The sequence below is a fragment of the Lissotriton vulgaris genome, chromosome 12 (assembly GCF_964263255.1).
Source record: "Lissotriton vulgaris chromosome 12, aLisVul1.2, whole genome shotgun sequence".
Lineage (NCBI taxonomy): Eukaryota > Metazoa > Chordata > Amphibia > Caudata > Salamandridae > Lissotriton > Lissotriton vulgaris.
Genome location: NC_141700.1, coordinates 754,424,098 through 754,449,606, shown reverse-complemented (window position 1 = coordinate 754,449,606; position 25,509 = coordinate 754,424,098). Strand labels below are relative to the sequence as shown.

The window sequence follows — 25,509 nt, the reverse complement described above, 5'->3', positions numbered from 1 at the left end:
CATTATGGAAGCATCGTTTGTGATTTTCACCTGGAAGCATTTCCAGCATAATGTGCATTTTAATGGCTTAGATCACTTTCTGTAGGCACCAGTAGAAAAGCTTTTCATTACTACCTGATTATACTAGTTTCATCTCTAGGAAGGATATTGTTTTTAGGTCGAGCTTAGAGGCAGCGCGCATGTGCTGCTCTGCGAGGCATGCTGAAATCCCTCATGGGATTTTTAACATACCCACTACATGCCCATCGCTTTTCACTGGTTGCTTGGTCCGCCATTACAAATACCAGTTTCGTTGGTGAATAGAGTACTGTTGTCCCACTTTGTGGCTGCTCAGTTCCCACCATGGCGACTGCCCCTCCTACATGGATCATTTCCATATGGGCCATATTTTTTGGTCCGTGTACTACTAATTCTTTTGCCTCTGCTTGTTTAGTAACTTTTCTGTTGTGTTTCACTTTGCTGCCACCCCCGCTCTCATTGTCTGTGATCCCTTTGCTCCCGCCCTCTCCAGTTGTCTCTTCCTTATGTTCCTGCCTCCCTTCCGTTGTTCGTGTTGACTTTCTTCCTGCCCCCGCCCAACGTACTTTCTGTTGCCTTTCTTCTCGCCCCCTCCCATTGTACATGTAGTCTTTGTATGCATGAAGCATTGCCACCTATTCAGAGTGGGTATTATATGCCCCAAACCCCCATCATAATACCAATCAGCCCTCGCTGGAAAATTTTACTGGAAACCAGTCCACATTCACATTTAGAATGAATTATCGGCAGTCTGGGTTGTCTGCCACTGAGGTATTCGCTCTTTCACTCTCCCTGACATGTAAACGAGCCTGTCTGGCAACAGTAAACATCCAAATACAGGTGCTAATTTTATACGATTTTTACCTGTGTGTAATTACATTTCTATATTATTGGCGATCATGTAATCTAGTTCAATATCCAAGTACAAAACAGAGACTATGATTAAGACTCCTAGATTTCCATATTTTGTCACAAAAAAGTGTAAATTCTAAAATCGTTTTGAGGCTGTTGAGCTGGTAATTCATGGTCTGGCGTGGCGAGGTTTAGCGCTGGTAGTGTGTTTGCAGTTCTAGCTTTGAATCATAGTTAACACAAGGGTTGTGCTTGCCAGTCGCACTCTGTTGTTGCGTGTGGGATTCAAATGTGCACAACAAGGGGTGGTGAGGGACAGAGTCTCTGAATTAAGCAGAAAGCTCTCACCCAGTCAAGAGATCAGGGCTAGATCCAACACCGTTTTTTAGCTCACTGCACCATCCCAGTTTCAGAACCTGGCTGTATGCAAATTAGTCTGTTCCTGTCCCAGTGCATGATGGGAACAGGGCAAACCAAACTACAAAAGCCAATTCTTACACTGGGAAGGAAACAAGCTCCCGGGGACCGGTTTCTGGCATTACAGCCGTCTTCGGCCCGGTTTGCTTGAATCCTGATGGTGCAATGAGCAAGGGTCTCACATCTGAGAATACCCTTCCACGCTTAGGGTGGACAAAAATATTTACAACAAGGGGTGGTGAGGGACAGAGTCTCTGAATTAAGCAGAAAGCTCTCACCCAGTCAAGAGATCAGGGCTAGATCCAACACCGTTTTTTAGCTCACTGCACCATCCCAGTTTCAGAACCTGGCTGTATGCAAATTAGTCTGTTCCTGTCCCAGTGCATGATGGGAACAGGGCAAACCAAACTACAAAAGCCAATTCTTACACTGGGAAGGAAACAAGCTCCCGGGGACCGGTTTCTGGCATTACAGCCGTCTTCGGCCCGGTTTGCTTGAATCCTGATGGTGCAATGAGCAAGGGTCTCACATCTGAGAATACCCTTCCACGCTTAGGGTGGACAAAAATATTTACAACAAGGGGTGGTGAGGGACAGAGTCTCTGAATTAAGCAGAAAGCTCTCACCCAGTCAAGAGATCAGGGCTAGATCCAACACCGTTTTTTAGCTCACTGCACCATCCCAGTTTCAGAACCTGGCTGTATGCAAATTAGTCTGTTCCTGTCCCAGTGCATGATGGGAACAGGGCAAACCAAACTACAAAAGCCAATTCTTACACTGGGAAGGAAACAAGCTCCCGGGGACCGGTTTCTGGCATTACAGCCGTCTTCGGCCCGGTTTGCTTGAATCCTGATGGTGCAATGAGCAAGGGTCTCACATCTGAGAATACCCTTCCACGCTTAGGGTGGACAAAAATATTTACAACAAGGGGTGGTGAGGGACAGAGTCTCTGAATTAAGCAGAAAGCTCTCACCCAGTCAAGAGATCAGGGCTAGATCCAACACCGTTTTTTAGCTCACTGCACCATCCCAGTTTCAGAACCTGGCTGTATGCAAATTAGTCTGTTCCTGTCCCAGTGCATGATGGGAACAGGGCAAACCAAACTACAAAAGCCAATTCTTACACTGGGAAGGAAACAAGCTCCCGGGGACCGGTTTCTGGCATTACAGCCGTCTTCGGCCCGGTTTGCTTGAATCCTGATGGTGCAATGAGCAAGGGTCTCACATCTGAGGATTCAAATGTGCAGCAGTTCACAAGTTGTTTCCCACATCGATTCTCTTTTCTGCCAGTGTTCCATATAGACTGCACAGCCACACCACGAGCCCACTCCTGAAGAGAAGGGGGCTCTGGGTTGACCTGGCCTTTGTTCACAAGTCTCTAGTCTGCTCAACCTGCAGCCCTAGATGGTGAATGTTTGGCCTTGCCCTTGTAACCTACCACTTAGTGGTCCATTTTGTAATTCTTAGAGGTGGGGATGATCTGTGGGTGTGCGATAGTAAATCACGGTTAGTAATCTTGGTAATATACATCAGTTGAGTATGTAAATCTGTTGTGAGCCTTTTAGACTTAGTGCATCAGTGCCATTGGATGCATTATCTCCTATATTAACAAGCACTGGCGTTGCCAATAGGTCTCGCAGTAGGAAAGTTGGAGCTATTACAATTGCAAATAACAATGCCTTTTATTTTTTTTTTCATTTTAAAAACATAAAGGCTTTGTCATTTACAAAACCAATAGCTCCAACTTTCCTACTGCGAGACCTATTGTACACTGCACAGTGCGGGTGAAAGTGGCACTGCGTGTGTGTGAGTGGCTTTGAGTGAGTTGCGTTGCGTGGGTGAGTGGCGTTGCATGTGTGAGTGTTGTTGCGTGGGTGAGTGGCGTTGCGTGGGTGAGTGGCGTTGCGTGGGTGAGTGGCGTTGCGTGTGTGAGTTGCGTTGCGTGGGTGAGTGGCATTGCATGGGTGAGAGTGGCGTTGCGTGTGTGAGAGTGGGCTTGCATGGGTGTGAGTGGCGTTGTGTGTCTGAAAGTGGTGCTGTGTGGGTAAAAGTGGCACTGTGTGGGTGTGAGTGGATTTGCGTGTGTGAGTGGATTTGCGTGTGTGAGTGGATTTGCGTGTGTGAGTGGCGTTGCGTGTGTGAGTGGTGTTGCGTGTGTGAGTGGCGTTGCGTGTGTGAGTGGCGTTGCGTGTGTGGGTGGCGTTGCGTGTGTGAGTGGCGTTGCGTGTGTGAGTGGCGTTGCATGTGTGAGAGGCGCTGCGTGGGTGAGAGGCGTTGCGTGGGTGAGTGGCGTTGCGTGGGTGAGTGGCGTTGCGTGGGTGAGTGGCATTGCGTGTGTGAGTTGCATTGCATGGGTGAGAGTGGCGTTGCGTGTGTGAGAGTGGCGTTGCTTGTGTGAGAGTGGGCTTGCGTGGGTGTGAGTGGCGTGTGTCTGAAAGTGGTGCTGTGTGGGTAAAAGTGGCACTGCGTGGGTGTGAGTGGATTTGCGTGTGAGTGGATTTGCGTGTGTGAGTGGCGTTGCGTGTGTGAGTGGGGTTGCGTGTGTGAGAGGCGTTGCGTGTGTGAGAGGCGTTGCGTGTGTGAGAGGCGTTGCGTGTGTGAGAGGCGTTGCGTGTGTGAGTGGTGTTGCGTGTGTGAGTTGCGTTGCGTGTGTGAGTGGCGTTGCGTGTGTGAGTGGCGTTGCGTGTGTGAGTGGCGTTGCGTGTGTGAGTGGCGTTGCGTGTGTGAGTGGCATTGCGTGTGTGAGTGGCGTTGCGTGTGTGAGTGGCGTTGCGTGTGTGAGAGGCGTTGCGTGGGTGAGAGGCGTTGCGTGGGTGAGAGGCGTTGCGTGGGTGAGAGGCGTTGCGTGGGTGAGTGGCGTTGCGTGGGTGAGTGGCGTTGCGTGTGTGAGTTGCATTGCATGGGTGAGAGTGGCGTTGCGTGTGTGAGAGTGGCGTTGCTTGTGTGAGAGTGGGCTTGCGTGGGTGTGAGTGGCGTGTGTCTGAAAGTGGTGCTGTGTGGGTAAAAGTGGCACTGCGTGGGTGTGAGTGGATTTGCGTGTGTGAGTGGATTTGCGTGTGTGAGTGGCGTTGCGTGTGTGAGTGGCGTTGCGTGTGTGAGTGGCGTTGCGTGTGTGAGAGGCGTTGCGTGTGTGAGAGGCGTTGCGTGTGTGAGTGGCGTTGCGTGTGTGAGTGGCGTTGCGTGTGTGAGTGGCGTTGCGTGTGTGAGTGGCGTTGCGTGTGTGAGTGGCGTTGCGTGTGTGAGTGGCGTTGCATGTGTGAGTGGCGTTGCATGTGTGAGTGGCGTTGCGTGTGTGAGTGGCATTGCATGGGTGAGAGTGGCGTTGCGTGTGTGAGAGTGGCGTGTGTCTGAAAGTGGTGCTGTGTGGGTAAAAGTGGCACTGCGTGGGTGTGAGTGGATTTGCGTGTGTGAGTGGATTTGCGTGTGTGAGTGGCGTTGCGTGTGTGAGTGGCGTTGCGTGTGTGAGAGGCGTTGCGTGTGTGAGAGGCGTTGCGTGTGTGAGAGGCGTTGCGTGTGTGAGAGGCGTTGCATGTGTGAGAGGCGTTGCGTGTGTGAGTGGCGTTGCGTGTGTGAGTGGCGTTGCGTGTGTGAGTGGCGTTGCGTGTGTGAGTGGCGTTGCATGTGTGAGTGGCGTTGCATGTGTGAGTGGCGTTGCATGTGTGAGTGGCGTTGCATGTGTGAGTGGCGTTGCATGTGTGAGTGGCGTTGCGTGTGTGAGTGGCATTGCGTGTGTGAGTGGCGTTGCGTGTGTGAGTGGCGTTGCGTGTGTGAGTGGCGTTGCGTGTGTGAGTGGCGTTGCGTGTGTGAGTGGCGTTGCGTGTGTGAGTGGCGTTGCGTGTGTGAGTGGCATTGCATGGGTGAGAGTGGCGTTGCGTGTGTGAGAGTGGGCTTGCGTGGGTGTGAGTGGCGTTGTGTGTCTGAAAGTGGCACTGCGTGGGTGTGAGTGGTGTTGCGTGTGTGAGTGGCGTTGCGTGTCTGAGTGGCGTTGCGTGTGTGAGTGGCGTTGCGTGTGTGAGTGGCGTTGCGTGTGCGAGTGGCATTGCGTGTGTGAGTGTCGTTGCCTTTGGGGTCTAGTGGTTCTGCCAATTATTTTAGGCATGCTCCAAGTAAAGTACTAACCCAGATTTGGACTGCAGCAGCATGGACGGGGAACTCAAACAGTCAAATCAAGAGAGAAAAGTTCCCTGCTCTAATCTCATTGCTGCTCACTGATGGGATAGCTTACTGTGCAGACGCTCTGCCAGTCAGGAACTTAGCACACTGCAGCAAACCCTGCATTAGGCACTGTGCTTGCCATGATAACTACTTGATCTATATTCACATTATCGGCATCAACATATTGTGATTAAGCTGCTCTGTGATGAACAGTTTGAGGGGCTTGGCAAATTCATGGGCAAAGAATGCTTCAGCTGAGCAGCCAATCTAATTTTTTACCTACACAAATATTACGCCTAAAAGGTATTTCCCAAATGAATTTGAAAGGGTGCAAACAAAGACATCTGCAGCCGATGGCACAGATTCACTAGGTGTTACAACACGTGGAACCATGGGGCGGGGTGTTCCTGCTTGTTCCAGTGGGTGATGAGGCTGCACCTGTGTCCTCGAGTTTTAAAGGAAGGGTGGTGTCGGAAGGGGGTTTGTGCTGGTGCTGTAGCCCGTCCAGCTTTTGCCCTTTGCCTGAATTCCGTGTGATTTGCGTGCTCTGCTTCTTGAAAGTATGAGTAGACAGCTATCTGTTGCTGCAAGACAGCATTACAGCCTACAACCTATGCTGCCACTGTCAGTAATACTATACCTTCTGGGCGGAGCCTTGTGCTATGCGCAGCCATGACAGAGTTAGGCGAACTAAGCAGACTTCCGAACAGACATCTGTTTTAAAAAATCTGTATTCCCACTGCCGGAAACACCAGTCTTACAGCCTGGTTCAGTAGGAACGGAAGTCAGTCACAATTAGTTGTACGGCATTAACTTAAACAAGGCAGAGGTTTGGGCGGTGCAGAGGCAACACCATTGAATGTGAGAGCAATATGGGGTTGGGTGGGGGAATGGATACGAAAGCAACGTGGAGAGGGCCGGAGGGACGTGAAAGCAACATGAAGGGCTCGGGAGCAGGGTAGGCAGTTGGGGAAGCGCACAATTCAACACAACAGGAAAGAGGCAGGTAAAAGAGAGCAGGGCAGGTGGCGAGACGTGCATGCGGAACGCAGCGCAAAAACAAATGAACTCTCCTTCAGTTCTCAATAGGGAATAAGTGGCGAAACATCCAAAGCTACCGAACTGGAACTGGGTTCCAGTTGCTGCATTGGCTCTCCCGTGCCTACCATAAACAAACCTTGTACACACACTTCACAAACCGTTTGAAAAAATAATAGATTTACCTTAAGTGTGATAACAAGCATGTGTTGGCAAAGCATCTTAATTTACAAAATCGGGTCAACGATGGTGCTGCACTGCACAGAATGAAAACAAGGCTGTGTTTGCGGGGAGAGAGAGGGGAGGTGCTGTTGTGGGAGGGGGAGGTGCTGGTGTGGGAGGAGTGCTGCTAGGGCAAGGCTGTGTTTGCGGGGAGAGAGAGGGGAGGTGCTGGTGTGGGAGGGGGGAGGTGCTGGTGTGGGAGGAGTGCTGCTACGGCAAGGCCGTGTTTGCGGGGAGAGAGAGGGGAGGTGCTGGTGTGGGAGGGGGGGAGTTGCTGGTGTGGGAGGAGTGCTGCTAGGGGAGGAGAAGCCCTGGCCGTGAATGCGCGTGCATGTTTGCTCACGTGATTCACATGAACTGCAAGAAAACCGCGGGGCTGAAAGCCCTTGGTTTTAAGAGGATTTTGCAGACTTGAATTCTCCCCATTTCCCATTCCTGCGGAATGGTAAAGGCGAGACCTAAAAACGCACACAGCTGGTAATCAAAATGTTATGCAGAAACATTGCCTGACTTAAATATTGTGCCTAAATATTAAATATGAAAACAATATAGTTCCCCTGGGTTAGATTGTCTATTAATTCCATGGGAATTTTTTTTTCTAGATAATATTTAGGACGCAGTATTCTTACAACTGCACACCCTTTGATGTTTGGTGTTGGTTGACCACGATGCACAAAATCTGTAGTAGATCTGGTAAACGGATGGTGTGAGCAGTGTTTTCAATAAAAAAAACTCTGGAGAAGGGTGCCTGGTAAATAGAGGCCTGGGGGAGGAGGGATGTGATGTCTCAGACATTGGAAGTACCTCCTTGCTTTTTTCATAGGCTGTTCAATACTCTAATAATGCAGTCTCACACAGAATGTTATAGTGGTGTTGACTTGCATCGAGGCGCTTGTCTTTCTGTCTGTGCATTAAAAAGCCTTGGAACGTGTCCATAAATGTTTCCTAAGGCAAGCATGTATTCCGGAATCACACTGCCTGACCCAGTGTGTAGTATTTGTATGGCTCTTCAATCCCTGGCGGCACAGCACCCAGGATAATGTACATTTAGAAGGTCCCCAAAGGCGAGACCTATTGGCTATTCCAATGGTTGTTGGTCATGTCATCACCTTCCTGACCTCATATTGCCCACACCCTAGGTTCAGGGTTCTCTACTGAATGTAAAATGCAGATTCTAAATCTAGAATCTCTCTCTCTCTCTCTAGTATTTCACGGATATTTCTCAAAACATATGTTGCTGAATCCAGACTTTGTGTCATTTATTTTAAGCTTGGTAATGTTAATTTCTGCATTATTGGAGCTGATAGATTCCTATTTGGTAAGGTTATGGCTTAGGATAAAATATTAACATTTTAAATCGCTTCAATGTTTTAGCTGTTTATAAAGATAAGTTCCAGGGTGTGTTTCTTTCGGATGTCACATGTGATTTATTAACAGCCAATCTACAGGTTTATTAACCCATTCAGCGCGGCGCAAATTTTCGTGCTGTGCTGAACGTTCTTAAAAACGGGTGCGGTCATGACGGAACGGTTCCGTCATGAGCACAGCCCAACCGGCGCTCATGACGGAACCGCTCCGTCATGAGCATTGAAGGGGTTAAAGTCTCATCACAGCCGAGATTGTAGACCAATTGTAAAATGTTAATGGGATGTCACATTGACACTGAATGTCGCAGCACTCCACATATCCTCCTAATGAAATAGGTAGCCATGGTGGTAACACACAATCATACCATCTTTATACAAATAGAAGAGCAGCCATTGGAATTGTTGGCATTTTAAGTAACTGGTTAATGCCATTGAGTTTTAGGTTTGGTTACAGAGATCTTTAGCTTTTTGGAATACCTCATGTTGCCAATTCTTTAAAAAAGTAACACAAAAGCGTACAGATGGAGTGGACTGGGGTTCAGGGCTCTTCAGGCATTGTTTTTCATCTGCTTCTAATGCTTTGTCACTGCTTGGATGGGCTGCCCAAGGCCATGGCGTTTTGAGGATGGCCACATGGTTCCATTTACCTTGTCATTAGCGTTTTATGCGAGAACACCAAGTAGCCCTTTTGTTCAGCTGCATATGCTACATAAGAGGAAACATGTGTTCTTTGATGCATTCACTTTGCTCAAATGGCAACAATTTAATTGTGATTTTTATCTTCTTTGAATCATGAAGTGTGTTCTGTTCATATGCTTTAACCTGTCATAGATACACTGCTATTTACTATTCTCTGTTGCATTTTCCTTTTTAGGTCGAGCCTGGGCAGCGCGTGTGCTGCTCTGCGTGCCATGCTGTATTGGAGTAGGTACTTAAAGCCCGCCCACTCTCTGCCCATATTTGTCATTGCCTTGTGTAATTGTCCTTTGGAAATGCTGGCTTCTGATTCGTTATTAGGCAGGTTTGTCCCTCCTTAGTACCGCTTTGTCTTCATTTGTAACCTCCCATGAGGCCTGGCCCTTTTACTTAGGTTGTTACACGGTACGTCTTCTTTAGTTTGTAAGCACTATTTTCTTTAATGAGTTTCTCTTACTGCAAAAGGGCAGGAGAGTCTGTGGTGCGCAGTTGTTACCACCGGCTTGTTTATTTAACTCGTAGCAAACGGGGAGCTCTTCAGAGGCCATGGGAGACAGAAAGGGGCAACTCAGCGATGCCTTCAATCATTTGGAATGCAATAGGTCTTGCACTTGTAAGGGTTTAAGCTACTGTCATTGTAAATGACAATGCCTTTTATTATGTTTTGAAAACCAAAACAAAAGGCAGTCAATTACATTGATAATAGCTCAAACTCACGGAAATGCGAGACCTGTTACAGTGCAGATGCTTGTTTTATTTTGCTCTTCGGACATATTGGGCTTACAGCTTGTGTGTTTACCGTTAAAGTTGTACACATGCATAGACTTTCTTAAAGATGCAATAAAAATACTCACCCTTTGTCAGAAGTATCTACTGTGTAATATTTTGCTGTGAATGTATTTTAAGATAACCACTTAAAACTCAGATGTCATATTTGTTCACTCTTTTTCAAAACATTCTTCTTTTTGAGATGGTACAGGTTAACTCTGCGGATGCAGTCTGCTCTGGAAAGGGGAATTGCCCCACCTCCCATATTGTTGTAGCCCAAGATGTTACTTCGTTGTGGCATTTTGTTTCTCTGACTGTTGGGGCCACGCATACAGTCACGCAAGTAATACCAAACGCTATTTATAACAACGTGCCTTATCTATTGCTTTTGCCAATCCACTTTCCATATTTGTTTGCGGTAATGTTGTGTGTTCAATGGGGATGAGAAAGACCTTTGCATAATTTATTGTGCCTAGTTAGATTTTAAATTAAGATTTTAATTCTATACCATATTATGCTGGTACCTAGAGGGTTTAGTATTTATATGAATCAGAGTGTGATACAAACACGCCCAAGCCTAAATCAGGGGCAGAGTACTGCATAATACTGTTGAAATAACAATCTTTGGCAATACAGTACTTGACTGTAAGGCACTGGCCGCATGGCTTTTGTTAAAATGTGACCGGTAGGTAAATTCAACTGCCTGCTCTGGAGAATTTGATGGCCCAATTAGTAGTATTGCATCATACAGTAGACCAGCGTTGGCAGTATTATATCTGTTCAAGATCTTAGTCTGTAGTCTGCTTTGGAAATATTTCACAAATGTGCACTGATACGCTGGTGCTTTTAGTCTACCCGGTAGCTGAAAGTACAGTAAGGGTCCCTGCCATCCAAACACTTGCCTCAAGTATTCATCGACTTGACTTAGATTAGTACATTTCTATTTGGGCGTATTTCTATGTCCATCCTCTAAGTTTTAGGAGAATCTTAAAAGTGCGGTCTATTCTAGGAGGCAGGTACAGACAGGGGAGCTTGGAAGGCTTGAACACCTGCAAAAAGGGCACAGAGATCAACCAGACACGTTGAGTGGGACAGATGCAAGCATGGGGGGTCATTGCGGCATAATCATAAATGCAGTTTCTCCTGTGGTGAGGACCAGGCAAAGTGGAACGGGAACTCTGGATACACATTTGGATAAGGGACAGAAATAATTTAAAGTGACTGTGAATAATTGTTTTTCCTATTTGCGTTCCCCATTCTGTAGTGGTTTCCTTACCATGGTTGCATGTGAGTTCCGGACCAAACCTTCGCCTTGAACGAATGCCACTTTTACATTTCTACCGAGCTCCATTCATCATTCAGGCAAAACTGGAGGGTAATGCAGTTTTTGGGAGCACTCATTTATCTCGCATATGAACCTAGCTAAAGGGTGAAAGAAGAAATGAAATCTGGGGGCGATGGGAAAGCAGGACAAGTGACGTTCATCCCGTAAATTACACTTGTGTATAAGAATAAACGTTTCCTATTGGAAAAAAATACTAGTTTGGTGCCTCGTCTCAGATTAGCAACAACCACACTGTTGACGAATATAATCTATAATAAAGCTGTGCAAGCCTTCAGTTGAAGTTGATGTGTGCAGAGCCTTAGAAGCCACCTGCCTGTTACTGACTGCCTCTTCTGTTGGAGCTCTGTAGAGATCGAATATCGGAGGGCCAAACAACAGTTGTAAACAATCTGCCTCTTTAGGTTGTGTGGACAGCAGGCACTATTGTTTACAATTAAGGGCTTGGAGACTGCCCACTCTTCATTACAGCCTCCCAATTGGCCAGCGGAGGCCAAACCTCACTTCTCTTCCTTTCTTTGGAGCATGGACCAAGTCACGATTTATTCAACTTAAGAAGTGCCTGTTCGCTGCTCCCACTGTGATTGAGGTACTATTTTTCTCCCAACCCCGTGCTCCCTCCTCCTTTTCCACACCTATCTTACTTTGTTTTCCCCACTCCCCCTCTACTGCTGCTGGTTAGTGTTGTTCCCTGCCCCTAACCCCTTGTGTTGGTCTCCGTCTCCCCTGCTTCTTTTTTTAACATATTGCACAGCAGTGTGGGCTACTGTGCAACCTGACTTAAAAAACCTCAATCATGTGGGCAACACCGACCGTGTCATAGCGCTTTGCATTTCTTGCCTTTAAGCCATGTTGCCCACAGCGCACGCTTCTCTGCAACCTGACTTAAAAACAATAGATATGATATAGGCGAGACCTATTGGCTTTTTCACTGCTTGTCTGTCTTAGTTAGCAATCACATCACTCTACATATACAGTATTTCTCCATCTTCAACAAAAAGTAAAAAGAATATCAATCTTCCAAACTTTTGTTCATCTAGTGTAATACCCCTTCTTGTCAAATATTGCAAAATGTTTTTCAGACCCTATGTATGTATTTGTATAATATTCTATAATCAAGTATGATAAGTTTCATTTAATTCCTACCTAATTAATATATTTCACTCAATTCTTATGCATTTATTCCTTTCTTTGTTTCATGTGAAAGAAAACATTCTTCATTTCATTTAGATTTTCATCATGTTCAATAATGTATCAATTGTCCCATTAAAAAAAATAACTTGGATGATGTTCTGTTTCATTAAGACAGCCTAGGGGTCAACATGTCCAGTTATTCAGAGACCTTATCTGCTTAATATTGATCCTCTGGATACTGTTGTTGGTAAATTGTGGTACTTGATCTATTATCTGAAATTGAATCTGTGCTATCTTATGACATTGCTCATCACAATGTCTTCCAATTTGTGATGGTCTGTTAGGAATCTAATGTTTGATTTTTGTTTGTACCACCATGTTCTTTACCCCAAGAGTTATTTGTACTACACACTATGGTACACAAGGGAATTTAATAACATGTACCACAAAATAACAATCACTGTTAAACTAGACTCTTATTTTCGATCATTTTGATATGCAGGAATTTTCTTTTATAGTATTCCCTTATTATACAATATTATATAGTTACAAGTCTAGCAGGGATATTTTCCTATATTCCTCTTAGTCAAAGTTTGTTGTTTGTTACACCCAGATTTGTTTTACTCATTCCTCTTGTATTAATTTCACCATAAGGTTTCGCTGTTTTGTATTTACATTTTTGTACTGGAAAGGACTCTTTCATTTTCTTGTCTTGCTTGATCATTTCCGAGTAAAGTAAAACAATGTCTTAAGACCTCATTTCTGAAAAACAATGTCTTAAGACTTAATTTCCGAGTAATGCAGAGCAATTTCTTAGACTTTTTTTTAGAAGCTGTAGAATATTGTGCTATATAGGCGATTTCTTGTGAGGTCTAACAGGCTCCTTGCATTCCGCTTTTATTATTGTTCTTTTTGTTTTCTAGAGTCTTATCATTGTACCCTCTCTCTGGATATCGTTGAATAAATTAGTTTGTTTTTCTTAAATGTCGCTTCTTCTGAAAAAATGTTCTTGTACATTTGTTTCTGATTACATGGTAATCCTTTGATCATTCCTCTTTAATGCACAGTTCTTAGATCCAAACTGGTGTTTCAAGCAGTACATTTCAACAGATTGGCAATTGTGATTTTCTTATTAAAAATTGTATACTCTCATTGAAGTAACACATCAGTGGTTTTCTAGTCATCTTTGGGAATTTGATATTAGTATTATATTTATTGAGATCATTATAAAATTCATTTTCCTCTGGTAAGAAAAATTATTTTTCATTGAATTGGATATTGAAACAGATCTTGTAGTAAAAATAAGTATAACACAAAAGAACGAAATAAACGTGAACGCTAGAAATGAAGCAAATCTTTAATCAATCAGAGATTTAACAATTGTTGCAGAAATCTTTTAACTATTCCTAAATTTTGACTAAGTTCGGAAGCCAAGAGGATCAGGAAGAGCATTCCGACGACTGAGTGTTACCACTTCTATTGTGAAACAAAGCAACATAAATGGCCAGAGTCATTGTAGTTGCAAAAGGATTAACCACAAAAAGCTTGGGAGACACAGAGGTGGCAATGTAAAAACTCCAGAGAAGGTATCGGTGGCACAACACAAGAATGATGAAGTTCCCTGGAAGCAAATATGAGAGACTGATGCCAAATATTACCCCAAACTGTCTTGTCTGGAGTGAGGTTCCTTCCGACACACAAATCAAATATCAACCTGCAGACTCCAACCCTTGATGCCAGTTGGCATTGCGTTCTGTGATGTCTAGATGCAGGCATGGCTGATCTAAAGGTGTTTCTCATGTGTTAAACTGCTATCTGTATGCATTAGTAAAGTCAGTTAAATGAGGCGTGCAGTTGCAGACCTGTGAGCTGTACCTGGTATAACTGGATATATCACATGCCATAGTCTGTATACGTCCGTGTATCTGATCTATTTGAACATCGTGTGTAATCCACTAAGATATATATACATTACTATGCAGAGGCATGCAAGACCTGTGTAGGAGGTCTTCTCACACTCCAATTTCTATGCATCAAATCAGGACATGTTGCAGCTATGTGATATGTCCACATAGGTGTGCCTATATCACATAGCTGACATTGCGTATGCCAAACCGTATACTATCTCCCTTGGTTTAGCTTCTGTGCTGCCCGACCATGTATAAATATTGTAGCACAATTGACCGCCAAATGCTATGGAGCATACATAGTTCAGCAGTCACATGTTTTCCCTCTCTTAGATACGCCATAATACAAATGAAATAATTCAAACTTAATACAATATAAGGTTGCATATTGATGCTTTTACATGCAACAAATTCAGAAAATAAGGAACAAAAGAGTAAACAAATTGGCAACTAATTTGCTTTTGGCTAGACACTGCTTGGAAATGACACATCTCTGAAATACACGAGTGCCTGTCTGGAACACTGCAGTTTCCACAGACGCCCAGGCGCTTAAACTGAAGGAGGGACCCCTCCAGATAGGGGTTGGTAGGAGGGTGGGGCAACCGTTCTAGACCATGGGCTGTCAAACAAACTCAATGCACTGACGCATACTATGACACACAAGCACAAACAGAGGCACGCCGAAGGACTGGCAACATACACCTGCAGATTTATCTACTCAAGTAGGAGTCATTTCTATGGGAAACTGCTGGACAAAACATTTCACCCTTGACCAGAAATTGCAGCCTTGGTCTAACATGATACATTCAAAATCCATTGTTTAGCAAGTCAAGCAATTAGTTCATATGCTGTACTCCTACTGAACATTACACACCTTGCAATGAAGTCCTGCAAAGACTAGACCAGACTCCCAGGAACAACAGAGGAATATCAAGAAAGCATTGTATTGCAGTCGGAGTATCTCCAGCTGACCATACAACCGTGCACTGTGGGGGCTCTGTTTGTGAACGGACCAAAGAAGCCGGGATGTGATGAGAAAGGTAGCAAGAGAGAGGGGGAGTAACTATTGGAATAAAGGCCGACAGCACGCTTTTTGTAGTTAAGTTCCACAAGATAAAAGGTAGCTGACCAGAGGGCCAGCGAGTGTTTGGTTAAATGCACAAGCCAGGTCTAAAACTCAGGCTTCCAAGTTCCAAGATCAGCACTCTTCTGCTTGCCCACATCTCATGCTCTGCCCTGCATGCACCATCATTTGACTGTTTCTTTACCTAAGCCACCAGATTATTTGCATGCATATACAGACAGTGCTGAAAAAAAGGATTGAAGGCATGGGACAGTCTGCATGGAGGTGGCCTCGGTGCTGTCGCAGGTTATTCAATGAGGCCCATGCGTATTTATCTACCCATCTCAGACAGTAAGGCTTCTTCTCTAGCGGCTCTGAACTGTGATTGGTTGCCTGTGGTGAGATGGACAGTACCTTTCTAGATCTATGATGCAGCTTTTCGTCCTGCGAGGCGGTTAGGCCTATCTGCTTCACTTTGGACATTGTGGTATCAAACTGTTCTTGGTGTTGGAAGGCTGCACTTACTTTAGTGGGCCCATTTCCGTGGATGATGACCGGGAGAGTGTCGTAGGCCACGTTCCTTGCTCTTACGCGTGCTTTTTCAAATTTCAAGACCACTTCATCTAAAAAGAACCAGAGGGATACATATAAGAAACACAGAATGTAGACACTGTTTACTAAAAAATAAAACATACACGTTTGATGCTGCTCTGTGTGGCTCCATAACTTGGCACTGGGCTAGGAGCAGTCGAGGGCAGCAGCGGCTTGCACTGATGGATGCGTCACCAGATCAATTTCAAATGACTTCAGTAGCAACAGGGCATGGCCGCGGTCAGAGGCCCTGAGAAACCACTAGGTGTCAACTCCTACATTACAGCATTCAGAATGTTCCACACTCAGCCTCAGACCCGAGGATGACCTATCACTGTCCAAGCCCCCAGCTTTTGGTAGACTCCTCGACTAGATGTCAGAGGCTTCGTTTCTGTACTTGAAGTTAGGACACAGCTCCAGACTTCCATCTGGCTACAATGCATTTATACCAGAGCTCAGAAACCCGCCTTGGGAAATGGTGGTTTATAAATATTTTTAAAAAGACAAAATCACCTTATGCAATCAATGCAGTATCAAGCAAACGTTAAAGACAATCACACTTGCTCCTTAACACATACTAACATGTAACAGAACTTAATACAAAATCACAAGCATTTGCAATGCAATAGGTCTCGCATTTGTGAGTTTAAGCTATTGGCATTGTAAATCACAATGCATTTTATTTTAGGTTTTGATAATTAACACATAAATAAAAGGCATTGTTATTTACAATGCCAATAGCTTGCTTGTCCAACATCTCATGTACCAGTGCAAATTTGCGTGTATCTTGAATTATTTTGTCATTTACCAGCGTAGGATTTTCTAAATATACCAAATTATTTTTCATTAGTATCTTTGCTAGCACCAGCAGTTAAGCCATGCATGGCAAGTGGCAGCGTACAAATAAAAATAATTAGGAGAAACCTTCAAAAAGCACCAGCTTCTGGGAGTCCGTTTTTTAAACTTAATTTTTTTTAATAATACTGCCTGCTCCGTGGGCAGCTGTGAATTAATGGGTTACTCTGAGAACCTGGTGTTATTAGGACAGTACTCAATGTTATTCATTGTATCTACTAGGGAACCATGGAAGGCTGAGAAGAGCTTGAAGCTATGAACAGCAAGCAGAGACTTCTGCGGTCAGTGCATTAACCTACTGAGCAATGTTACAGCAGTTCTTGGGAGAACACCCCTGGTTTGTCTCGCTGCTTTAATATCCTATAGTCACGAAAAGTGATGCCATTTGCTCAATATATCTGTGCAATTTTCTGTTCTAGATGTAGTTTTATGCTGCAATTCTGTCTTAACGGTGAGTGGCTGCATTCCCTCCATTCCCTAACCCAATTAGGACTACATCATTTGCTATCCTAGAAGACATTTCAGCCATGCAGTCCCATTAAGGTTACCCCTATGTTATTTCTTGGGTCACATGGCGGCCATGTTGCTGGTTCTCTCACCAGCACCACCTCTACAGAAACCATTGTGCTTCCTCCCGTAGAACAGCTGCCCACCGCTAGGTGTAACAGAACAAGATTCCTCCAGTGTGCTCCACAGTCGCTCTGGGTCACAAGTATCACACCATGCCCTTCCTAGTAGTGTCTCACTGTGTCACCTTTTCCTATGTCCAGAAGAGCCCGCCGGCCTCGGGTTGTAATGTCCAACAGGGTTATATTGTGCCAGCTGTCGAAAGCTGTGCAGAGCTCGGCAGTCCCCAACACAGAGTGGCGCGACTCATCCGTCCAGTCCATCGAGGTACATGCACCAAAGGGCTAGTGGCGGGGCAGATACTCACCAGGGAAAGCGACCCCCCTCACCGGGTGCAGATAAAGCATGCTTGTGCCACCCAGAGGAACACAACAAGGGAGGCGGCATGCTCCAAACGGCTGGTGTCTGGCGAAGGTGGGGGCGAGAAACACCCACTTAGGCATGTTTCCCCCCCCTCCGAGAAAAAGAAGCACTGCTGTGCAGGACTGGTATGCCCGCAGCATGCATGCACCCAGGAAGGTAGGCGACTCGGGGACATGCTCAAAGGGCTGGTGCCCGGGGGTGCTGGGTGCGAGAAACACCCACCAAGGAAGAAGACCCCCAGTAAAAATGCACGGACGTGCAGGACAGGTATGCCCGCTGCATGCACGCACGCAGCCGGCAGCTCCTGGCAAGGGAGGAGACATGGTCAAGGAGCTAGCGTCGGGGGAAGGGGGGGGGGGGGAGACATTCACCAAAGTAAGCGAGCACCCCTGGAAAAGAATAATACTTTGGGAAAGCATGCCCACTCTATGCGGACGGCCGTGCCCAGCTCCCTCTCAGCACCGCACAGACCAGGGAGACACAACAGGCGGAAGCTAGGAAAGACAGACTACAAAGCAACAAATAGCAATAAAAAACAAGCAGTGAGCCAACACTAAAAGCTCTTAAGAAATGCGTTACTTACCTGCAACTGCAGTTATCCAGTATTGGTATCGTTCATAGATTAACATGCCTGAATCATTCCCCGTCGTAGGGATGGGAGTCCCCGGTACATAAATAAAGTAATGTCCCATAGACATGAAGAGTAACAGGCCCAAGGGCCTCACATTAGTAACGTATCCATGTCCTTTTGTAAAAAGGACCAAACTCTAGAGAAGAGCCAATCAGCTATCACCTCCCTCTAGAACCCTCCTGGAAGGAGCTCCTGTCCCTCAGATTTTCGTAAGCACCGTGCTAAATAGGCGTACCACTGAGAGAATTAGATGAGCCCTTCCAGGGGAGGCAGGTGGGTTGCATGTGAATCTATGAAAGATACCAATACTGGATAACTGCAGTTACAGGTAAGTAACGCATTTCTTATCCAGTATTTGGGTGTCTTTCATAGATTCACATGCCTGAATCAGAGTAGCAAGCACATTTCAGATGGTACACTAGATGCAAATTCACCAGATAATAACATATCAAAGTGACATATAGAAAACATCAGAATGTAAGTACAGATATCATCAGGAAATACAATAGAGAAATGTGCGCATATGAAACAAGCATTTGCAATGCAATAGGTCTTGCATTAGGAAAGTTTGAGCTTTTGGTATTGTAAAAGACAAATTTTGTATTTGCGTTAGTTTTGAAAATAGCGAAAGTAATAGCTTTGTCATTTACAATGCCAATAGTTTTAACTTTCGCAAATGTGACACCTGTAGCATTTGTAATGCAATATGCGTTGTATTTATGTGACTTAGATGTATTGGTATTACAAATAACAATGGCTTTACATTTTTTTAAAGAATTAATACTTAAATAAAAGCTATTGTAATTTATAATGGCAATACCTTAAACTTTTGTGAATTACATTATGTTCAGTGTATTTTATTGTGACGAAAATCCAAGAACAGAAGTGAAATATTAACATCTTTTTGTTACATTTGTAATAAAGCTTGAAACATTGAGCGAACATATTTGAACCAGGTGTTGTATGGTTGCACAGATTGATGCTGTGGTGGCGCTGAGTGATGTGATGGCGAACGAGTGATGCTGTGGCGTTCAGTGATGCTGTGGTAGCACCTAGTGATGTTGTGGTGCCCCTGAGTGATGCTGTTGTGGTGCGGAGTGATGCTGTATGCTATGCTATGTTGTGTTTTGCTATCCTATGTTTTGTTATGCTATGCTATGTTTTGCTATCCTTTGCTTTGATTTGTTATGTTATGCTATGCTGTGTTTTGTTATGCTGTGTTTTGTTATGCTATGTTTTGTTATGCTATGTTTTGTTATGCTTTGTTTTGCTATGCTATGTTATGCTATGCTATGTTATGCTATGCTTTGTTGTGTTTTATTATGCTGTTTTGCTATGCTATGTTTTGTTATGCTATGCTATGTTTTGTTATGCTATGCTATGTTTTATTATGCTATACTTTGTTTTGCTATGCTTTGTTTGGTTATGTTATGCTATGTTTTGTTGTGTTTGGTATGCTATGTTTTGCTGTGCTATTATATGTTTTGTTTTGCTATGCTATGTTTTGTTAAGCTATGATGTTTTGTTATGCTATGTGTTGTGTTGTGTTTTGTTATGCTATGTTTTGTTATGTTATGCTATGTTTTGCTATGCTATGTTTTGTTGTGCTATCCTATGCTGTTTTGTTATGCTATGCTATGTTTAGTTTTGCTATCCCATGCTTTGTTTTTTATGCTATGCTGTGTTTTGTTATGCTATGTTTTGTTGTGTTTTGCTATGCTATGCTATGTTTTGGTATGCTATGCTATGTTTTGTTGTGTTTTATTATGCTATGCTTTGTTTTGTTGTGCTGTGTTTTGTTGTGCTGTGTTTTGTTGTGCTGTGTTGTGTGAGGGTGGGTGAGTGAGGCGGTGTGTGAGGGTGAGTGAGGGGGTGTGTGAGGGTGAGTGAGGGGGTGTGTGAGGGTGTGGGTGAGGGGGTGTGTGGGGGTGGGTGAGGGGGGGTGTGGGGGTGGGTGAGGGGGTGTGTTAGGGGGTGTGTTAGGGGGCGTGTGAGGGGGTGAGTGAGGGGATTGAGGGTGAGGGATTAACAGACTAGAGAAATGACTGAGAGAAAAGGCGCAAAAGAAGGTTAACTACTGAGAAAAAAGTGAGAGAACGAGAAATGCAAGAATGGAAAGAGAAGTGGAACTAAGAGCGAGCCATGGGAGGGGGAAGAGGAGAATGTGAGGCAAACAGCAAGTACGAAAGAGAGGTGGAAGAGGAGAGAGAGTACAAAGGAGAGAAGAAATAGTGAGAGCAGAAAGGGGAGAAGAGATTGTGAGAAAAAAAATAAACGGAGCAAGATAGAGAAGTGAAACCAGAGGATGGAAAAGAAACAAGAAGAGGCGGTAAGAGAGACACAGACGACATGGTGTGGAGAATAGGATAGAGAGAGAAAGACAGTGAAATGAGTGAATTGGAAAGTTGGGCGGGGAGATGGCAGGCAGATAGAGAAACGACAAGTGTGAAGGTAATATGGAAAGAGAGACAAGGAGAGGGTACGACAGCGATGACGGAAGGGGAAAACAGTGGGGAAGGGAGTGGGAGATGAAGAATAAGGAGGAAACAGTTATAATGGGATAATGAGAGCAGTCTGACATGGGGAGCGACTGAAGAGAGGGTCGCAAGTAGAGAGAAAGGGAAGAGACAGTGACAGGACGGGGACACATAGCCTGCATGTGTGAGAGGGCACAGGAATAGTAGAAGAGAGAAGGGAACACAACGGAAAAGGGGCTCATGAGAGTGTAAAAAGCAGTAACGAGTTGCTGGAGGAGAAAGGGTGCACCATTGTCCGATGGAGAAGGCTGACATCACATGCCATAAGAGACCGACCTACATGTTCACCCTCCCCAGGTCATGAAACAAGTACCAACGGCTTACTCGATGCTTATGCACAAAGAGAGTAATTGCTGAATGTATTTGATATTTATTTCAAGTGGTTAGTTTTAACTCCATGAGCGTTTAAAAAAACATAAAAAAACACAATAGTGTACGTAGCTTTCCGTGCCAGTTTGCTGTGCTGAATTAACGAGTTGCCCTTTTCAGGAGGCAGCGCTATAAACTATTTTAGTGCACATGAATTATGTGTGTGTGACAGAGAGTTTCCTCGGTTTGCGCCGGCTGTCAGTCTGCGGTTACTACCGCTTCCTAGTCACTTAAAAAAAAAAACACAAGCAAGCAAAAAAAAAATATGTATTTCCCTGTACTTGTGTCACTACTGTAAGCTTGGGCGTGAAATACCACAGATATTGATCACGGTGGCGATAGCGTGATATTCTGCTGCAATTGCTGTGTAGATGTGCAACACCCATGAAACAAAGATGGACGAAGGAAATAGCGGGACAATGCATGGAGACACACCCTGCAGGCATCTTAGAGGCACCACTGAGTCAAATGTCAGCCCAAACACAGAGGACAGGCGAAGCGAGCACGAGAAAGGTTTCCTCCCGCAAACACAGCACAGATGTTATTCCCGGTCAAACAAAAGCGCGGAGATGCCGGTCTTATGGCCAATTGAGCGCTATGCTAGTTGCACGCCAAAAAACCGAGACCTATTGCGTGGCAAATGCTTGTTTTTATTGCAGTGTGTTGTGCTGAAAAGTGGGGCATGGGAATGTCTGTTTTCTACGCGAGTAGCCGTTAGAAGACAGATGTCATGAATGGATTTGAGGCTGCTGAGCACTGCATTCCTGTCTCGGTGTACTCTTCATATGGGCGCATGTAGGGGAATTATGCAAGTTTCGCGGTCATTCACTCAGTATGCGTGGCTGCTTAATATAAAAACACCCGCTGTTTGTATGTTTATACTCCTATGTGTTTGGGCTGCACCCCCAGCACTCTCCCCTCAGTCTCCCTGGGCTGTGAAGCCTGGGCTCCAGTGTGCTTAAAAATACGATCTAACGAGGTTTCGCAAATAGCCAATGAATTATTCACATCATTTTTTTTTAATTGTTTTGATATTTTGCATGCACATTTTCAAAACATGCATTGACAGGCAATGTCCCACAAGTAAAGTGGTCTTTGAACTACTGTTTTTGTTTGTTTGTAGGCTTAATGAGAGATTTGCCTATTTTATTATAGCGCTGGGCACTCGGGAGGATTTCATAGCGCTCATAGTTTTGTTAAACCGTAAATTACTGGTTCTTTATGCTTGCAGCACCAACTAAGTCGCCATACATTTTCCAAAGCTGCTCATGATTCAGGTTGCAATTAGTAATCTTCTATACATGAATAACACTCACCTGCTGGCGGGAAGGTGCGCTCTCTCAGCCCGTTCGTTCCTCCGCCACCATCCGTGCAGTCCAGCTGCGGGACGTCCGTGTTCACTATCTTAACCCGCTGCAGCACAGGACTCTGCCCTCTCCAGGGGTTGGAGTGTGGGCGTGGCCCAGGGGGGTCAGAACTCACACGCAGCAGTGCTGGGCGGACATTCAGCTTTCTGCACGTACAGCGCGTGGCCATCTTGAGTTAGTAAACAGATACAAAGCGCATTTCGCAGATAAATTAAATGTGCAATGTTTGTCACGCCGTAGGGACGCTCCAAACAGACATTTCAGTAAAATATATATATAATATTAATATGTTTACACCCTGATGTCGATGCGTCCAAAACAGTCAAATTACGTATTAAGCTGTGTTTATACAGTTTTGTTTGGTTTTCGACTAAGTGCTTTAAATAGAACAAGCATTGGCGGACGGGAATGAAAAAAAAAACGCGATTGTGGTATCCAGGCTGGGAGGAGTGGGAACGTGCCGCAGCCAATAGAGCCTGTACTGAGACCTAGGGCGTTTGGTATTAGCTACTAGTTGTTGAGTGGGCGGGGCTGTGTGTTCCACGCCGCTCTGTGTGTAGCTGGGCGCCGCTGCCGTCTGTAGGTGCGCTGTCTCCGTTTTGAGCTTCTGTCCCCCGATGGAGGCTGAGGCGGCTAGAGCGGCGGGCGGCCCGGCGAGCAGCGAGCATCAGATGGCAGTGCGGGGCTCCCGTGACTGAGGAGAGAGTCCTGCGTCGTGCTGCCAGACTGAAACCGCACCGAAACAGCAGCCAGCCGCCATTCAGCTGGAATCCTGCCTCAGACCCGGTAAGTGGGGGATTCGCGTAATATATAGAAGCCGTCCCTAATTGGAGCTTAGTTGGAGGGGGGAGGAGCGCTTGTGTGTGCGACGGGTGTCTCTGTATGTGTGTGTGTGTGCGTGTCTGCGCTTGCGTGTGTGTCTGTGGCAGATGGTGCGAGCCCGGTTACGTAAGGGGGGTGCCTGTATGCGTGTGCATGCGCACGTGTGTGTGCCTGCCTGCCTGCGTGCGTGTGAGTGTGCCTGAAAGCGCTCTGAAATGAAGAAACAAAACCAAAAGCACGCTAACACAGCTCAAGAAACCTGCAAAAGCGCGTGCACGCAGTCAAATCCAGCACAAGAGAAGCGCGTGGCACCCTCTTGTCCCTCATTCCCACAGACGGCTGACTATAAGTCTCCAGCTGGACGCATCCTTCGGATGCAGTACCAGCGAGACCTAAAAAGGATGGTGGGATGAAAAGAAGGCTCACCTCTATTGAAATAGATGACGAAGTACTGCTTGTTCCACTGCAGCATCCTTCATAAGTTCTGTATCCAGGCAGTAATGCTTGGTGAATGTATGCAGCGTCTTGCACGTTGCCGCTCTGCAAATGTCTATTATAGGCACTCCTGCGTAGAGCGCCATGGATGTAGACATTGCCCTAGTGGAATGTGCCCTTACTTTAGATTGCGGGGGTTGCCCCGCCTGCTCGTGACAGAATGAAATAGCTGCAGATATCCAGCGAGAAATACTTTGGTTAGTGAGTGGAAGGCCTTTTCTAGGTCTACTGTAGGCCACAAAGAGCTGTTTGGATTTACGGAAGGTTTTCGTCTTCTCAATATAAAACTTTAGGCAGCATTTAAGATCCAGAGAATGTTGAGTCCTCTCTGCCGCGGTGTGGGGGTTCGAAAAGAAAGACTATAGGTTCGTTGAGATGGAAGTCCGACGGGACCATTGGTACGAATTTTGGGTTTGTTCGTCATATAACCCTGTCCTGTTTGAACTGTAGAAAAGGCTCCTGAATTGAGAAAGCTTGGAGCTCACTTACTCGTCTTGTTGAAGTAAGGGCGAGAAGGAGTGCCGTTTTCCAAGAGAGGTACTAAAGATCAGTCCTGTGTATTGGCTCAAAGGGATGTTTCATGAGTTGATTAAGGACTATGTTGACCTGCCAAGTAGGAGGTAAAGTCTTCACAGGAGGAAAAGTCCTGAAGAGGCCTTTAAGAAACTGTTTGATTCATCTGTGAGACCAGAGAGAAGGTCCAGAAGATCTTCTGTAACAGGATATTGCCGCCAGGTGAACTCGGATGGAGGCATGAGCGAGGCCTGAGTTTGCTAAATGGAGAAGGTAAGGCAATATTAGCACTGGAGAAGAAGAAAAGGGATGTATTTTCTGAGTTTTACACCAAATGCAAAACCTCTTCCATTTTAAAGAGTATGTCTTGTTGGTACTGTCCGCTCGAGCCCGAGCCAGAATGGCCCTACAATCCGGCGGAATATTCAGATTCTGAAATTCTTTGAACTCAGGAGCAAGGCGGATAACCTGAGAGATGCCAGATTCAGATGCTGGACTTGCTGGCTGTTCATCGTGAGGAGAGAAAGGAACTGCCTCAACTGTATTGGCGGTTCTAGAGAAAGAAGGCGAAGCTCCGTGAACCAATGTTGGCGTAGCCAAGCTGGGGCTATGAGAATGAGCGTGCCAGGTTCCACTTTCAATTGCCTGAGGACGCTGGGCATCATCGGAAACGGTGGAAAAGCGTATGCAAAGACGTTGCACCATGCGATCGAAAATGCATTCCCTAGAGATCTCTTCTGGGGATGCCCGCTTGCGAAGTGTTGGCATTTGGCGTTGTTTTTTGTAGCGAACAGATCAATTAGAGGAGTACCCCATTGTGAAAATATCTGGTCTAGGATCCCCTGATCCAATTCCCACTCGCGAGACGTTGAGTGTTGTCGGCTTAGTGAATCAGCTAGAACGTTGTCCGTGCCTGTACTCCACCCGAAGGGAGATATTGTGTAGGACCAACCAGTTCCAGATTTTTTGCGACTCGCGAGAGAGTGTTAGAGAGCGAGATACTCCCTGCTTGTTGAGATAGTGCATTGTCGTGGTATTGTCTGTACGTACAAGCATCAGAAAATTTTTGATTCTTGGGAGAAAGGCTTTAAGGGCGAGGAGGACGGCCCGTAGTCCGAGTAGATTTATATGAAGGCCTTTTTCAAAAGGGGACCACTTTCCGCTTATCTGCAGTTCTTGAAGGAAAGCTCCCCAGCCTCCCAGTGAGGCGTCTGTTGTGATGATATGCGGTGAAGCTGGAAGCAAGAAGAGCAAGCCTTGAGAAAGGTTTTGAGGAGAAATCCACCATTGCAGAGCCGTGACCATCTGAGGGGTCATTCTTATGAGATCATCGAATGAATCTGTGCATTGGACCCATTGTGC

At 45.5% G+C, this 25,509-nt stretch overlaps 1 protein-coding gene across 1 annotated transcript in view; it reads right to left on the bottom strand.

The window, feature by feature from the left end:
* The window catches only part of PLOD3 (procollagen-lysine,2-oxoglutarate 5-dioxygenase 3), a 294,630-nt gene that overhangs the window by 109,236 nt on the left and 159,885 nt on the right, over positions 1-25,509 (bottom strand). The window contains exon 7 of the mRNA XM_086946045.1: positions 15,503-15,600. Within this exon, the coding sequence (XP_086802171.1) occupies positions 15,503-15,600 (98 nt within the window). The remainder of the gene's footprint in view (positions 1-15,502; positions 15,601-25,509) is intronic.